This window comes from Balaenoptera acutorostrata, chromosome 7 (genome assembly GCF_949987535.1).
Source record: "Balaenoptera acutorostrata chromosome 7, mBalAcu1.1, whole genome shotgun sequence".
In the NCBI taxonomy this organism is placed as follows: domain Eukaryota; kingdom Metazoa; phylum Chordata; class Mammalia; order Artiodactyla; family Balaenopteridae; genus Balaenoptera; species Balaenoptera acutorostrata.
Window position 1 is genome coordinate 103,999,422 of NC_080070.1, and position 18,382 is coordinate 104,017,803.

General features: G+C 37.6%; 1 protein-coding gene across 2 annotated transcripts in view; it reads left to right on the forward strand.

Annotated features, from left to right (window-relative positions):
* The window catches only part of POU6F2 (POU class 6 homeobox 2), a 451,109-nt gene that overhangs the window by 87,323 nt on the left and 345,404 nt on the right, over nucleotides 1-18,382 (forward strand). Inside the window, exon 2 of one of the 2 annotated variants that reach the window (XM_057550212.1) lies at nucleotides 4,454-4,625. In XM_057550212.1, the coding sequence (XP_057406195.1) occupies nucleotides 4,454-4,625 (172 nt within the window). Of the gene's footprint in view, nucleotides 1-4,453; nucleotides 4,626-18,382 lie in introns of those variants that run through there. The other variant, XM_057550213.1, reaches the window with a different exon arrangement.

Below are 18,382 nucleotides of genomic sequence, written 5' to 3' on the forward strand. Positions count from 1 at the left end.
GGTCAGATAATTCTGGGAAGTGCTACCTTAGGCAGAGTTGAATTGATTTCTTTCCTGGTAGACTTTTCTGCTGTGTTTTCCGCGTGGGTATGATTGCAAAAATCCTTTATTGTAGAATCTCTTTTAGGACAAGTGTTCTGTGGAATGCACTTTGGAAAATACTGTTTTATTTTGACCTTTCATTTTCCAGATGAGAAAACCGTGGGTGAGAGTGGTTAAGTGATTGCTAAGATTATGTAGAGTGTGACACTGTCTGATGTCCTGTCTACCATTCCCTGTCACCCCATGGATTTTACCCAAGCAGCGTCAGACAGAGAGGTATTTTTTTTTCTGGAGTCTGAAGAGAAGAAGATAGTATAGATAGCATACTGTGGGAATCGGTTATCCAGGGTTTAACACCCTTCCCAGTCCATAATTCAAGTTCTGAGAAACCCCACGGGTTACCTAGTCCATGAGCCCCGGTTTTTTTCACACAGTAGAGGGTGCTGTATAAAAAGATGCTGATCCTTGGAAATGAAATCTACTGGGGTTCAAAATACAGCTTCACCACTTATTAGCTGTGGGGTAAGTCACATAACCTCTCTGAGTCTCAGTCCTTTTTCCCTAAAATGGGGTTAATACCTTGCATACTTTGAGTGACATTAAGTATGTCTGAGGTGCCTATTTGGTAGAGGCATTCAATACATGCAATATATTTTTATTTTTTAACAATGCACAAAGGAGGTTTAAATAATTGCTGTGTGGTTCTGATGCTGACTGCAGTCCTTTCATGGTAGGACATGGTGAAAATTTTTGAGATTTTGCTAATGGAATCTACATCTCTTATTTCTTCTTTTTTTTACTGTCTGGCTTCTTGGGTCTCTTATGACCCTTGTGAATTCCTGTATTGGCACATGCATCTCCTGTTCTTGCTTATACTTGACACTGTTCCATCTTGGACAAGTCCCTTTCTTCAGTCAGGGCCGATGAACAAACTGCAGAGAAGTCCCAACTTCTACCACGCTAGTTGTGACAATTTCAGATTTCCAAGTAAGAAGTCTTCACCCACTATTTTTTGCCTGCACTAGCTCTTTCTGTTCCTATCTGCTGCTGCAGCAATCCTTGTACATGTGAAAGTTGTAGCTCTCTAACATTCCTGCAAGCACCCACGTCGGTGCACGTTGGAAATCCTTTCCTTACTAGGGGAGAAAGGATTTCACAGACTGACATCGCGTTTGGCAGGGAGAAAACAACTTCCAAGCCAAGTGCTGCTTGAAAGAGGTACGCCCACCCCAGTCACTTATAAGACTGTGCTCAGGGGTTACTGCTTGTGACGCATTTTCAAATGGACCCCCCAGTGGCTATAGCTGTGCTTAAAAGCTGTCTGCTCTCTGCCTCTCTGGGGCTTTGCTGTTTAACCATGTCATGCACATATATATGTGGCCTACAGCTGCATCATGGGAAAACGTAAAGCATTTTGTAAGATGAAAAATCAAATGAATACTTGGATGACAAACTCCTGAATTTTCGAAGCTCAAGTCACTGAGAGGCACTAGTTGGGAACCTAGCCATGGATGAGGGTACCTAAAAGTAATTTAAAGAAGAAGAGCTAATGGTCAGTGAGTATACACCATCTGCCAGTACATGCTTTACACACATCAGCCAGACTGAACATCTTAAAAGATTTAAGTGCACTTGAACTTAGCAGCTGCATTTCAGCTCCTCTATGGGATTTGGGATTCAGTTTGACCATTCACAAATAAAGCAGGAATAGAATATCCTTTTCTTAAGTCTGCCCAGGTACTCACTGATACATGCATAACCATGTTTGGCTTATCACGAGGGTAGTGAATGTCATTCTAAACACAAGTTTACCATTAACACCATCTTCAAAAATGCTCAAATGAGCAGTGTGGCCACAGAGACTGGGTGTCTCAAAGGCATGAGTCACACCCGCTCCTTTAAATCAGAGAGATTGAGGACTCAACCTTTTATAGAGTAAAATAAATGCACTAGAATTTAAACCTGGTCCCTTTCCTTCATGTGAAGCTATGAGGTAAAGCAGTGTTTCCTTTCCTACCTCACTCCGCTCTGCTTACCGAATCAGAAGAATCCAAACACGTGGTCTTTCTTAGATACATAGGAAAGAAATTGGGGGAAATTTGGAGACTTTTGTGTCTCCTTTCCCCTCTGCCTGCCCCATTCTCCTCCCCCCAACCCCCCATTTTCAAGTGCTCCAAACCTCCACCTCCAAATACAGTAAGTGAAATGCTAATCTATCACCAGCAAATTTAGGCTGACAATACTGTGAATCGACCGCATTGATGACATTGATTACATTTCAAATATTTACACTACAGTGAGACAAGCCTAATTTATTCTCTAAAGAGTTCAAGGTAGGTCTCAACCATTTCCAGTGGGGGAGACAATGGAGAAATGTTTGTGGTTGCTATCTGCAATAATCTGATGCTGACAGAGAGTAGTATTTTATTTAGTAATTAACAGTGTAAAGGGGAGAGAAGCTGTCATGTTGGTTCTTAAGCTGGAGAATGTGATGAAAGATGATATCTGCGATCTCATCCTTTCTACTTGTTTAGGATTGTCAGGATGAGAAATGTCAGCATTATGAAAGCTCGGCTCTGCTCTTGATATGATAAAACCCTTCAAAAGCCAGTCTTCCTCCATCCCTCGTCCCCCTCCTTTCTCGCGCTCTCTCTCCGCACTTGCTTTTTATTTACCCTGTTTTGTTAGATGGCAGAAATATAATTCTTTTCTTTCTTCCTATTATAAGCCACCATTTTTGTTTTATTATATGTTTCACAACCCCTAATGCCCCACTGAAAATTACCTTGTTAAATGACAGTGTTTCAAAGCCATGAATCCTTTCCACCATTCCCTCAGAGGTTTGAAACAGTCAACAGACTGTAAAGAATAAATAATAAAAAAGTATTGATTATTTTGATGACTGTGAGATTCAATTAAGTATTAATTTTGCCCTCCAGTGGACCTATCAAGGTATTCAAAAGGGAGGATTCGGCTCAGCTAAATGCGTGCTGAGTGCTTCAGACTTAAATAGGGAGAAAATGTGTTTACCTACAGTATTTGAAGAAGAAGTGCATTGATGCACAGAGTCCAATATTTAAGTGCTGTGCAAATTAAGCCCTGGTGACAGTGACATTGTTTTCCGTGGTATGAGTATTGACTAAAGAAGTGAATTTGATGACAGCTTAAACTATTTGTATTGATTAACATTTTCATAGATTATCATGTGTCATATCAAATTCACTTTTCAGGCATGAATACATTAAAAAAAAATAACCCCAGGCTTACCGCAACCAATGTAATGATGGGACAAGACAGCATGCGGCCCTACCTGCCCCTGCGCTGGTCACCTGTCTCCTGCTCAGGAGCCATTTAAGCATGAACTTGGCAATAAATAGCTCCCAGAACACGCAAAAGGGGCACTTCCGGCTTTTCTCTCCCTTCTGCCTCTGATACCTGTGCCACCACAATAGCATGCGTCTTAGTTTGCAAATGGAATAAAAGGCTGCCCTTGGAAAAATATTGCTGATCCTAAAATGCCCTCCTAACGAGCTGAAGATAAAGCAGATTTAAATTATTGGGGGGTCAAGTTTGCCTTTTCGGAGGTGATCTTTGATTTCTTTTTCTTTAATGCTCTGGGCATAGGATGCTCTAGGTATCCGAATTATTGAACAGAGTTTGTAAGTATTTTTCCAATTCCTTTCAAAAACTGTAAACCAATTTTCATCTCTTTTGTTGTTTGCTTTCAAGTGTTCATTTGATTTGGGGTCAGCTGCAGTCCCAAATCTGGGACCAGCGAAGTCAACTTCTAAGGGTGCTGCTAGAATTTACATAAGAAATCTCTTTCATTCCATTGAAAGCCTTTGGAGGACTCTTTTCTCCCTGTCTCTTTTTTCTGCTCTCGGGATAGGGTTTAATTGCTTCTCCCCCAGGGAGAGGGCTTCCTAAAATAGCCCTTGGGTCCTCCCTAGGGTGCTCCTTCCTTTTGAGTCTGTTGCCGAAGTACAAACCCCGCACTTTCTTTTTTTTTTTTTTTCTTCTTGCATTCAAGACAGCACAAGGTGTAAAAACATTTGCACAAAAGCACATCCCACAATTAAAGCTGTGTTGGTTAGGTTGCTTTCAAAGAAGTTTTTTCTTTTTTCTCTCTCTCTCTCTTTTTTTTTTTTTCTCAGAAGCCTCCTGCATCTCTCTCATGCTAGTTGAGCTTTAATAGGGTGGGGAGGCATGGAGAACTCGGATCTGTGATAGCTCTTCACTTGACTGCAGCCAGCAATAACAGCGGGAGCAGTCAGAGATAAGAGAGAGGGGAGAGAGGGAGAGTCTGTGTGTGGAAGAGAGAGAGGAGAGGAGAGGGAGACAGAGGACACGCACACACTCAAGCAGCCACTTTTTTTTTTTTCCTCCCCTTCACTCTTTTCCCCCATCCTAGGATCCAATGATAGCTGGACAAGTCAGTAAGCCCTTGCTGTCAGTGCGGAGTGAAATGAATGCGGAGTTGGGAGGTGAGGACAAGGCTGCTACTTCAGACAGCGAGCTGAATGAGCCCCTGCTTGCGCCCGTGGAATCAAATGACAGCGAGGACACTCCCAGCAAGCTCTTCGGTAAGTCTGTCTAGGTATTTCATTTCACTCCTACCATGATGTCCGGAAGAGCCATCCACACCCTCACCCCCTCCTCTTTTTCTTTTTTTTTTCCCCCTGTTGTTTATTCCATTTTCTTCTAAGTACCAAAGAGGACCTCGGCATCTTGGAGGGGCCGAACCACCCCAGCTGGTGAAGCCAGCTGGCTGGGAGGGTGTCCTCCAAACTTTTCCCAACCAGGAACTTCCTCCTGCCCCTTTGCACTGGTCAGATATTGCTAGCGTCCCCAGGCTAGAGATCATGGGGAAAAAAAGAAGAGGAGAATCATCATCAGGAAATCAGTTCCATTGTGAGAATTGGTTAATGTTTATTGAATAAATATCGACTCGGTTTCGGGTTGCTTCGCAGCCTTTTGTTAAGGGGAAGGAGAGTAAAGAGTTATTATCTGTAGTCAAAAGACCAGAGAGGGGGACTGAAAAATATCAATACCGGTCATTCTCTGCCAGGTAAACAAAGGTGGCTACGGGAAGGGTACAAAGACATAACATTTTGTAATTACAATTAGAATGAACATCTCTTCTTTTAAAAGGGTGATGAGGGAAGAAAATAGGTCCTTGGCATCCCTCGCCCCCGCCGCTCCCCTTTATCAGAGGTTTATAGCCTCATCCTAATGTGGAGGCAGCCCAGAACCTTTTTAGAAATCTTCGTTTCGTAAACAAAACAAGAACAAGCAGAGTGCCACTCCAGCAAAGACATCTGTCATTCAAACAGATGACACTCTGTAAGCCAACTCAAGCAACTGTGATCTCTAATCAGAAAGGGGAGCAGGCTGTGTTGAGGCGCGTGACTGAATGATGGATGGTGATAGATGTCTCTGCTGGGAAAGCACTTTATGGGATAGAGTGACATTAGGCTTTCAGACCAGTTGTTCCTGAAACACTTGCTTTTAATTATTTCCAAGTGTTTATATACTTCTGACACTAAATAGATATTATCTATATACATATATAACACATACTAACCTGTTCATACATATATATACTAACCTGATATACATACCTGAGAGATGTATATGTATTGATCAGGCAGAGAACAGGTTAAAAACTGTCAAGTGCCTGAACTGTAAAGAAACACAACATCATGGCATAGACTTCTTTATTAAGAAAGTCATTAATTCAGTTAAAAAGATGAGCTTAAAAAAAGAAAACTGTAGAAAAATGCAGCTTAGTTTGGCAACTCTAGGCCAGCTTCAACACAGGAGCTTTCCTCTGATTTTAAATACTCACTCAGTCAAACGTTAGAGGAGTATTGCAGAGAAACTTTCTGTATCATATTTTCTGTTGGTAAAATACTGTTTTGTAGTTAAGAGTGTAAGAGATGCCAGTTTCAAGAAATTTTTTCATATGACCCTTTCTTGCAAAGCGGCAATTCCACTTCTGACATAAATTTTCCGTACCTAGGCATTAAGGTTTTAGCATTTTTACTCTAAAGAAATATTTTGTTGCAGTCTAAGTTTTTATCTGTGTAAGAAGAGTTATGTCCTAAAACACTCATTTCATCTCAAGGGGTTAGTGAGAGAAGGCAGATAAAACTGTAAATTACAGGAAGGCAAAAGCCATGCTCCAGCCTCTTTGATGTTGAATATACTAATACTAAGCACTCTGACTTTTAAAAAGTAATCAATTGTGAATTCAACGTAACTGAATATAATGGATTATGTGTTCCTAAACTTTGCGTGCATTTTTTAAAAGTAAATGCTTTTTGTAGACTTTGACTTAAAACCTCAACTTGTTTTTTTTTTTTTTTCCAGTAAACCAATGGAAGGGTAATTAATTTGGCTTCTCAACATTTGTTTAGATTTTCCAATGTTGAAAATTGTCATAGATTTGTTATGTCACCTCTTACTGATTGGCATGTGTAGAGAAATAAGCTTAAAAAAATCCCAGGGTGGGGGGGGGGTCAAAGAAATTTGAATTAAAAGTTCTTTGAAAATATATCTTAAGTGGAATCTTTACGGGGTAAACTAAGGAATCATAGTGTAGTTTAGAAATCTTAGCAGGTTTTAGAAGGTACTCATCTTTACTTTGGAATACTCACCTTCTGAGTTTGTGAGAGAGAATCCAGCAAAATCTACATCTTATATCTACTATTTCTTGTTTATTCACTTTTATTTGGTCTCTAGAGTGCTTTTTAAACACAATGTGAATATTTTCTAGTTTCCTATTAGGTTAAAAGAAATCAGTAGATGAACAGTTTTGAAAACTTAAGAAAAAAATTTGGAGACAATATGAGAAAGACAGAATAGAAAGCAGCCCAAAAGGATGCTTTCTTTTTTTTTTTTTTTACAAAGTAAGCTGTGATTTTATTGTGAAATTCTCATCGATGGAAAATTAATTGAATATTCATTCTGTCCATTTCATTTTACAGTAATCTTACCATTTATTATCTCATTGGTCTCTCAGGTTTCCTTAGCTACTGGGTCTATTATGCTCTCACCTTTTAATATTATTGGGACTTAGCATTAGGAACTCTAGTCTGTGTAACTGGCTAAAACTTTCTAGTATAATTCTCAGAATTTTACTAGAAAGCAACTAGTTTACTAGCAACTTTGGCAACACTTAATGGGTAGTAATTTAATGGACCATTATTTTACTTGACGTATGTTCAAGTTTTTTGTTTCTGTATATAGTTGTGATTATACTCTTCACTTGGTAATGAAGAATTATATTCTTCACGAATAACTGAGAGCGTCCAGGTTTATCTCTAAACAGTGCTTTTCTAACATACTCTCTCAAACCATCATTCTTACAGCATATTCATTGTATTTTTGAAAACTGAGCTTCTGGAGTGAAAGGAGTAGATTAAGACAGATTTTTTTTGTATATCTTGGTCTGTTTACTTTTGTGGAGAGACATTTACCAACGAGAGGAGACAAGAAGAGTTCCATTTTTTATTGTACCCGAAATTTCAGTATAAATGGATTTCTTTGGAGTGTAGTCCCCCTTTTGTGTCTTGCTGAAATTAGCACCCAGAGGACAAGTCTGTTTCTCTCACAGTATGACACCTTCAGCCCAAAACTACAGGAGGAAGGCTAAAACGGATGCCCTCTATGGATAAACAAAGGAAATTCCATTTGTTTATAAACAAATAAAAAGGAACCATTGGGCCTTTTTATGCCTCTCCTTAAATTGCACCTCTGCACTTAACAGCATCCAAAGGGAAACACACTGTGCAGAATGTTTCAGTGTTCTGAGCAGCTCAGAATAACAGAAGGAGAAACCAGAAGCCATATGCCAGCCTAAAGAGAAAGTTCAGAAAAGGGCCCTTGTGTTTTATAAAGTAATTACATCAGAGGTAATGTTTTGCTTAACTTGAACTGCCATGGAAACTAAAGTACACTTAGGAGGGATGAATCCTCATTTCATTGAGAAATGTGTGGTTAGCTCGTTCTCTGATATCATTAAGTGGTACATTATTTATTCTTGTAAAGCCTGTGGAATAGCTCTTCCTTTTTCAGTTCCTGACTGTATTATGCAAAGCTCTGAGCCATAGGAAACAGTATGGAGGAGAGTAGACTTGCACGTCAGGAGGTATTATCAGAGAATCTGGTTCTGTGTCTCCCTGTGTTTCAGCTGCGTGATCAGATGAGTGGTACCATGCAGGGCTGGTCATTTAATATGTGATGAGTGATGTACATATCCGAAACCACTCTCAGAACTGGCCTTTGGCAAACAGTCTCAAAGGGATAAGGTGGCTGTGTTTCTCCAGTGACATTTCTAGCGCTCGTGTCAATGTGGTGCTTCGGTTTTTAGTTATGCCCATCAAGAATTCAGTGCTCCACATTCAGTCAAGTTGGATGCTAAAATTCAAATGGTAGCATCAACAGCTTGGTGAGGAAAATGGCCCCAGAAAGGATAAAAATAATATATATCCCTAGAAAAAATATCTGTACTAAAGTTTTCCCATGCAGTCTCAGCAGAAGAAGTGAGATCGTATAAAACATGCCCTAAATATTTTCTCTCATATATATTTGAAATTCGAAAGATGATTTATTAACAGTCCTCCTCCTGGGAATATTTTTATTGTTTCAAGTTGAACCTCATGATTGCTTTTCTTCAAGTCCCAACTACCTTGGGTGGCTGGGTTAGTTTCTTAGTGGTACCACACTGCACGGGAACTGGGCACACAGCTCTAAAGCCTTGAGCTGAGACATAAACAAACAAACAAAAAAACCATTTGTAAGCCTTGTGCCTGAAATAAAAATTGGTGGTTGGTTTTCTCTTATGATATTGTATTTCTCTAGGTTAAAAGAAATTGCATGCAATGATACCTGTAAGAGTGGGTATTTTCAACGTCATTTATCTGTGAACTATTGCAAAAGGGTTGAAAGTTGGGTCAGTGATTCTTAGCTAGAAAATGCAGTATCTGTAGGGTTTTTCTTTTCCTTCCCTTTCCGTTATCTTTCTCATAGAAACATGCATTAGAAGATTTTTTTTTTTAAATTGCCATCCAGTTTGACTTGATTAGAATTTATGGCAGTGGAGTCGTTTCCAATGACAAAAGGATAAAGGACTAAATTGTCTGTCACCCCTTGAGACCGTGGTCTCTGCAGGTCAGCGTGGGGGTCACTGGTTGGGCGTTATAAGGACTGCACTTAGTGGTGAACCTGCCTCTTGCCTGTGCATAAGTGGAGACCTTCATTATAGCATCACTCACTCTCTTTATTACTTTATTTAAACATCTTTCAATGCCTTGATATTTATAATATTCTGATAAAATACGCTGGGGCCAAGTAATCAGTAATGGGGCTTAAGCCCAAGAGGGTTTTAGCTGGGAGTTGATGAGGAAAATTCCCTGGAGAAATAGATTTACTGAAAATATGAACCATGTTTCTGGATCTTTTAAAGTTTCAGTATTATAGCCATTGAAAATGCATACTAATTTTTTCACTGAAGAGAGTGTGTTTTGTTAGCGAAACATTAAAACAGCATCTTTTTAAATCAACTAACTAATCCGAGTAATAGATTTGAGGCTAAACCAGTTATTTAAAAAAAAAAAAAAAAGAAACCAGTAGAAACCTGTATTTGTGTAAGTAAATGAGATGCATGATAAGGTATTTGTCAAAAATCGATTATGGTTTCACACAAGCCCTTGTGGTGCTGTTCTCTGACTACTGAGGGGGAAATGCACATTTAGAGACATTTCTTAACGTTTAAGAAAATCTACTGCACCAAGGTATTTCTTTAAAAAATCCAGTGTGTGTGTTTAGACAAATTTAGTTTAGTGTCCCCCACTCCAGGAAAACATTGAGATACTGCATTGATAAATAAATCCACTTTAAATAGCATTAATGTGTAATCTTGGAAATAAAAATAAATTCTTATCAAATCGCAGTGATGTTCAAACTTCTCACCATGTTCGTTACATTGAGCTGTGTTCAATTCTACGGGGCACTTTGATGGAGGGAAGTGCACAATACATGACGTAAGATTCAGTGGGGACTTTCTCAGTGCCTTCTTTTTCCATCTCTTTGCCATGCCTGGGATACTCAGGTCAGACCTCTGTATAGAGAAGAAAGTTCTATATTGCAGTGTCTGAGGATACTACTACCTGGTAACACATTAGTGAATCAAAATGCTGATACAGATTTACACTTTTTCTTTCATTTTGATTGCCAGGATGCTTATATTTTGTTGTCCTTGTTGTTAAATGGTCCTATAAAAAATCTGAAAGAAGACAAAGTATTAGAAATGACATTACTCTGTACCATCATCCCTTAAAATGATCCCATTGTAGTCTTTTTATCGTCTGGGATGTTTTAACTTAAAGGTTTCGTGGCTTCATAGTGTTTTTGTAGTTCGCCCAGCTTAGTTTATGTCATAATTAATAAATAGAGGTGCATTTCGGATTCAAGCTCCCAAGGCTCAGCCCTTAAGTAGATTGCTTTCTTTCCCAATTACCTGATTTAATGATAGAGTGAGCATTATTCTTTTTCAAGAATTGACCAAATAAATATTTTCCCCCACTTCAAAAATGAGATGTAAGTGACTGTTGGCAGTGGACTTTGCTGGTTATTAGACAGTAAACAGATAATTTGTGAGAGAGCAGGTATTTTCTTTGATTGGCGACCTTGCTGGTTTATGTTTGGGGATTAATAATACATCAGACATTCACACATTAAAAAGAAAGTAGATGTGAAGGAGGAAGGGTAGAGGATGCAGTTCTGCCATGGGGCTGCTCCTGGTTATCCGGGCCTTCCCTGGGAACGGGGGCGGTCAGAGGAGCCGGCACGTTTGCCCAAATATGCACCTGGCTCCACTTCACACGCTTCTTGATTTTCTTATGCTAAAGAAAAAGATAGCAAAGTGTTTATACCAAACTGGCACCCTGTCAGGGGGCAATCTGTGTAAAGTTTCCTGCTGTCAGGTTAATAAATTTTTAAAAAATATCCAAAGGCAGAGGTAGCTAGAGAAAGCTCATAGTAACAGTTGCCATTCTCCAGCAGATGGGTGGATGGGTTTTCTCTTTAACAGCCAACGTGGCTCTGGAATTTTATCATTTGTTGTCTTCCTAGGTTCTATACTTCACTGGTGTTTTTTTCAGCTTTCCTTTTATTAAAGCCATTTCAGTCTTACTTTTTAAATGTTTTCCCTTTTAAATTTACAATGTCTTTTCTTTGAGAAGGAAATAAGTGAGCATACTTTGTTTCGAGGTGGTATTTTACAGTTGCACATATACCTTATGCTATGAGTCTGAATGAGGTTCTAAATCTGTCAACACTGGGCTTTTCTTTGGGAATAGCTTCACGTAATGTTTCTATTAAAATTCATTCATAAAGGAGTATTTGGGCTTTGGCAATATGGGGGCTTCTGATGAGGTGTGTTTATTACGCCTGTTGACCTGACTCAATATTTTAAATGTAAACTCCCACCTTCTGCTTCTCTAAGTCAGAAGAAAACGTATCTAAAAAAATGATACAACTGAACTTATTTACAAAAGAGAAATAGACTCACAGACATAGAAAACAAATTTATGATCTTTAAAGGGGATAGTGGGAGGTGGGGGGGAGATAAATTAGGAGTTTGGGATTAACATATACACACTACTATATATAAAGTAGATGAACAACAAGGACCTACTGTAGAGCACAGGGAACTATACTCAATATCTTGTAATAACCTATAATGGAAAATAATCTGAAAAATAATATATATATGTACATATATGTAACTGAATCACTTTGCTATACACTTGAAACTAACGCAACATTGTAAATTAACTATACTTCAATAAAAAAAAATAACTGATATAAAAAAGAGATAGTCCACCTGAAAAATAGTCAGATTTCATACAAATATGAAACAAGGGCACACTAGTTTGGTGACATCTCTCTCTATGTTGTGGCAATATTGTGAGCTATGAAACATGGACTAAGTCTTTAATGCGAACACAGAGGTCAGGAAAAAATAACACTGAACCGCTTTTGGTTGAAGAAAGTTTGTCATTCTCAGAGAAATGGAAATTAACTTTTTGGGTAAGTGTTCAAAAATCATTTTGAAAAACTACCCAGTCAAGGCACATAGCTGCTAACTAGCTGCTAACATCCCTTTTTAATTGTTAACTGATACTTTAAAAAAAAACCCTAGATGTTAGATGAATGTCTGTATTTCATCTGAGGATTTAAAAGAAAATCCATGCTCCAACTTTTCTTAGTCAAAGAGCTTTTAAGGTCCTAGAATGGCAAGAACATACTGGTTTTTATTTTCATTAAAAACTTAGCTACCTGGAACAGCATAACTAATACAGTCCGAGTCCCTTTTATTAGAGGACTGCACTGCCATCAAACCTATTTGAAAATATGAGAAAAATGCTCAGATTACAATTAGAGAAACTAAGTAACATCATTACATAACTAAATACATTACATATACTAAATTCTTAAGAGGTTTGTCATGCTGAAGACCATTTGAAAATGGGATTCTATAATGAAACCTGCATTCCTTAAGATGGTGAATAATTAAAATAAAACCTGGTAATTTAGCCTGAGAATGAGGTAGAATATTAAGATATTTTTAGAACACTTATCATTTACCAATGATACCCGACATGAAACAGTTCAACAATTTAATGAATGTATTTGTCCTGCTAGACATTGTTTGGTATTTGTAGTTTTCTGAGCATTTCTTCTTTTGCTGTGAAATAATCGTATTTTCCAGATTGGTGTACTTTCTAAATATCTTGTGTTATTTTCATTTTATCCTATTAATGAGGAAAAAAAACCCAATTGTGATAAAAGTTTGTGAAAGCCAAGAAACCCGTATTTAAAGATTAGTATTAATACAGTGTTTTAAAATAATAATGCACATTTTCCATTTTCTTATCACTTCCATACTTTATTTTTGTTTTCCTGTATTTTCTTTCTTAGGCACTGTGAATGCACAGTGAATAAATGTAGCACTACCCATGTAAAACATGTGTGTCTACTGTGTGTTCATATTTTCTCCTGTGTTCATGTGACACTTCAAATTGTCTTGCTCATTTTTTTGTATGAATGTATTTTCTCTATCATAAAATTAAAGAAGTCTAATTTATAATAATAAGCTTTTAGTTCACTCTATCCATACATCACTTAAACGTACTTCTCCTGTACCTATGTATATTTTAAAAAATAGTTTCCAGATAAACTTAATAAAATTAATAGCTTGCCAATAAAGGACAACTAGTTATATTATAGTATTGCTTCAGGCATAGTTGGGCTTAATCCAAGTTCCAGTGTCTTCTTTGAAGCTGCTATTCACTGAGCAGAGGAGACAACAGGGTTTCTCAGAAATTGTGCAGTTTAATTCAGTAAAGAGATTTGGGGTTTTCTGCACAGTTTGATTTATATGGAATAGATACACATTTTTAAAACATACAAAACATGCCCATGCTAAAGAAGATGCTAAATTTTGGGCACTTAAATATTTATCTACTTGTGGGATATGCATACATTACAATATAAACATTTCTTTTTCTTTTTTTAAGTAAAAGGCGGTGCAAGAGTTAGTAAGCATAATTTTGGTTACACATTCCTGTAAGAATTCCACGTGCCTAAATATACATTTACGTATACACATATCAAGATAGGATGGATGGTTGATATGATTTAAAAAAATCATTTTTGAAAGATTTGCTGTTAAAATAGTGTGGTGTAATTTATCTCCTTTTGCAGTTCTTGATGGCCATATATGTGGTGATCTGTCTTTTACTATCAATATGGCAAGATTTATTTTGATAAATTAATGGTTTGGGGTTATTGCACATCACTGTTAAGGTAGAAGAGGAGCTAAAGGATTAATTTGATTTAAAAATGCAAACATTTGAAGCTACTTAAAAAGCATGAAAAATTATTATTGCGGAGTGAATTTTTGCCAAAACCAACTGAGGGTAGAAGAAAATAAAAAATCGAATAGAAAATCACATTTTCCTGTATTAAAAAATGTATTGACGCAGAAGTGGTCTATGGGATGAAATGCCCTTTTACAAACCTGCATTTTTTTCTTTAGTATATCTAATTTCTTTTAGCAAAATAGAAATATGTCCAAAAGGAAATATCCAGTTTTCAAAATGAGAAGCATGAAAGGAATATCAAATAAAGCTAACATTTTAATGGCTCCATTTAATTATATTTATATACTGCACTGTTATGTACGCATGGGTAAATATTCAGAATAGGGATCATCTTGATTATGTGGGAAAACTTTCACACTTGGGAAGAAACATACATCATTGTTTTGGGTGTAGATTGGCTCATCTTATTCTGACTTCTAAAATTAAGGCAAGTTTTATTCTTAAGAGGTACCTAAGGAATTGTTGAAATTTTCAGGTATACTGGTCTATTTCTTTGCTTTAGTTTGGGATCTTTACTTCTCCCATTATATTCTACGCTCATACTAATTCCGTAACAATCCAATAGGAATCTGCAGGCAATCAGAAAAGTGTTAAAACTAAGCATCACTTTAAAAGGGATTAATGTCGACAGCTGCCTGCTTTTAAAAAAAAAAAAAAAAAAAAAAAGAGCTGGTCAGATTGGAGATTGCTGATGGCATTGAGATGGTTGTACTAGCCTAGGATGGTAGCTACCCATCTTGTCATCTGTAGTGTATCAATATGTTTTTATAATGATGCAATAATCTGAACCCTGTAACAGTTTATGGTCCTTTTGAGAATTCTTATGGATTCTTAGAGTGACAGAGGTCTGAGAAAAGATCTTGAAAGCTTTCACAAAATCTGGCTCGGTGACAGAAAGCTAGCATGACTGTGATTTAGCTGCTAAGGAATCCTATTGACTGGGGACATCATTAAACTTTTAAGTTAAAACTAAACCCACAAGACAAATGGTAGACATGAAGGGTGAAGGGTACCCAGAAGGATGGCAGAAATTAAAAAGTGCTGAAGGGTCTGAGATAAAAGGCAAAATTCAGCAAGCTCAATGTTGATCTGCATATCCTACTTAGAAAAAGGATTTTTGTTTGTATACTGTTCTGAGTAGTGCCATGTGCCCTGGAAATTGGCATGAGTGCATTCTGGAATCTATCAGACTTCGTGGTTGCTTTTTTTTATTTTCCCTGGCTATTTTTAGTCCATGATAAATAAGGAACTTGAATTTTGAATCTAGGACCCGTGAGATATAAAACCAGAAGCAGCAGGAAATAACCATGACGAGTAACTTCACATCAGTATATGCCCACAGACACCAATCTACTTAACATTGGTAATACCGCTAATTTCTCTGGGCTTTTTAAAATACACTTCCACAGGAGCTCTCAAAACCCATAAAAGTGTGGCATGTAAAGTAAATTGTTTGTCACTTGCCGACGACCTGCCATATTTATTGTCAGGAGAAATGGACATTCGTTGGGAGAGCAGTTGTTAAAGGCCAAACAATTTTTAAAGATGGCAAAGATACGTGAGGGTTTTCCTTTTTCTAACAATGAGCCACCCCTTCAGACATCAAAAGACAAGATAATAAGACACTTCAAGCACAATTCAAGATTATATTCAACATCTAAAGGCTCATCTCTTGTCAGTTTGCATTTACTCTCTCAGGGATGTGATGCTTCTATCATCTTTCTGTCAAGAGGAGTCTGGCAGAAGAGGCGAGAGCTCTTATTTCGCACACTTAGGGTTTTTTATCAAATAGCCCACACTCGTTCTGATTCAGCCAAAATGGGGGGATAATTTGAAGAAGGTCATGCACAAGCACAAAAACCTCATATTGATTTGTGAGATTAGAAGGCATTAAAATTGCACGTTTCTGCTAGTTGTTGAGATGTTTTGTCAGTTTATTTGGTAATACACTTTTGCAGCCTGGAAAAAAAAGATGACTTAAAAATTTCAAATACATGGCTGAAAGCTAAAATTGTTTCCTTTAATGTGACCATATTTGAACGTTTAACAAGTGAACGTAAAAATCATTTAATGCTTTTGTTGAACAATATTTGAAATTAGCTTATATAATGAAATACTTCATGCAATGTAAAAGCAAAATAGCACGATTGTATCTATCAGAGGAAAGAAATATATATATGAAATCAGTTTTTAAACACTTTAAAAATTGATTTCATATATTTAATATATAGGTAAAAGGTGATGACATTTTCAATATAAATGTAATTATGAGGTTAGTTTACAATGGTTATCAAATTTTTAACATTTTGTACTCTTTGAAATTACAGTGCCATTATATTTGTCATTTTATGCCATTCTTACTATACGTGCCCTTTTCCAGAGAGGGTACTAAAGAATAAATAAAGGAGTTTTAAAGTTATTATTATTATTCCCTGTCAAAATTCATCACATTTCCTCCTTAGCTCTCTGACAGTCACAAAGCCATACAAAGAAACATTCTAGTTTTATTTTTTGCTGGTGAGTGGGGCAGGAGCAGGTCTACAGGAGTTAGAAGAACCAGCTTTTCCTCTCAAAATATAACAAATGATGAAAATAAAACCATGATATCCTGGGATCATTTCTATATTGAATCTTTGAAATTACTTTTCCTAGGAATATTCATCAACTCTATGTGTCTCCATTTATTATATTTCTCTTCTTTGCAGTAAGTGTTTTGAAACCGACTTTCTTACTTTTGTGCTACTTTCACATATCAAAACAAAGGAGGTGTACCTATATACCATGTAATTATGGCATGGTGTAATAGAAATGAAATGCATAGTTTGTCCTATTTCTTACATAGGTCTTTTCTATATTATACAGTTTATGCATTTTACATTCAACTGAGTGAATTTATCCACTCAACAAATATTTGTGAGTATCTGTTTTGTGGCAGGAGCTGTCCTCTGAGGACTCAGTGGAGAATACATCAGACAGGATCAATCACCTAGTCTAGCTCACCACTCCACGGCATGCTGAGGTTGGAAAAATGAACAAGACAGGGTTGCCCCACCCTCAAATAGCCCACAACCAACACTCTACATTGACATTCTCTTTACTTCCTCCTGTCCTGGGACTCTTCAGGAAATCTTAATCTTCAGTGTCATGCATTTCAGAAGTCGTTTGTTGGTCATAGCCTAAACATTTAGAAAAACTATGATCTCCAAAAAGTGAGGAAGAAGAGAGGATTATGAAGTGATTTACGACAGATGACATTCCTAAGGTTTTCATTAGTTTGGTGCTCATGATGTAAAACACAAATGCAATTCTTTAGCAATTGTCTCTTAGTCATGTCCAAAGGGAGCATGAAGTGGATTTATCTTTTCCTCTCCTGCCTTTATTCTCCTTCCAAGATTCTTGTTTGTTTATCATACAATAAATGTAGTGGGGCAAGCTCTGGAGTAGGCTGGTTGGATTTGAGCCTGACTCTGCTACCTGTCAGCTGGCTGGGCAAGATACATGTTGAAGCCTCAGCTTCCCTGCCTCTAAGTGAGTTAGTGATGGTACTTACTTCATAGAAAAGTCTTGAGGTTGAAATGAGGTGTAGAGCCTCACGTGTAGAGCCCTATTGAGTGCCTGGAATGTAACCAACACCTAACAAGTACCAGCCGTACTTCACTTTATTAAGAGTTGAAAATGAACTTGCCATTTTTAGAAAGAATTTGATTAATTTTTAGCAACAGATATCAGAAAACCAACAACCAAAATTCTGAGGTATTTGGAATTAGCCATGCTTCTTCCTAAGGAAGCATCAGCATTCAGGGTTCTCTTGGCCAAAGAAAAATTCTGTGCATCTTTCCTCCTGATGACAACACCCCTTCCTTCTTCAGCAACATTAGTCACTGCTTACTCCCAAGTCCATTCAGGACAGGATTCAGACTTATAAATAGATGACAAGCAGGTTCTAGAGGGGGCAATACTTCACGATCTTTGTCTTGGAGAGCCTGTGGGCAAAGTGGTGAGCAAGGGTGGAGGGACACTTCTGTATCTTACTCTTTTCTAAATTTGAAACGTTGGAGTGTGCGAGTCTTTCAAGTCATAGAGATTTTTAAAATAATTTTGGCCGTGGGAAGTGATATGAAACCATATGTCTGTGGGCAACAGCAAATGCATCTCTAACTTGTGGTTCAGTCGGATACCTTGGTGGCGGGCTGCCTTTGGGTGGTGTTCCTCGGAGGTGGACAGCTGTCTCTCTGATGGAATTTGCCAGCTCTCAGACCAAGCACTTATTCCTTTCCACCTTGACCACATTGTTGCCAAAATGAGGAATGTAGCACTGGCCTCCAATTAAATGCTCAGAGATCTTTCAGAGGATGATTCTGTGACCTCATCAAGGTGAACTACACAAA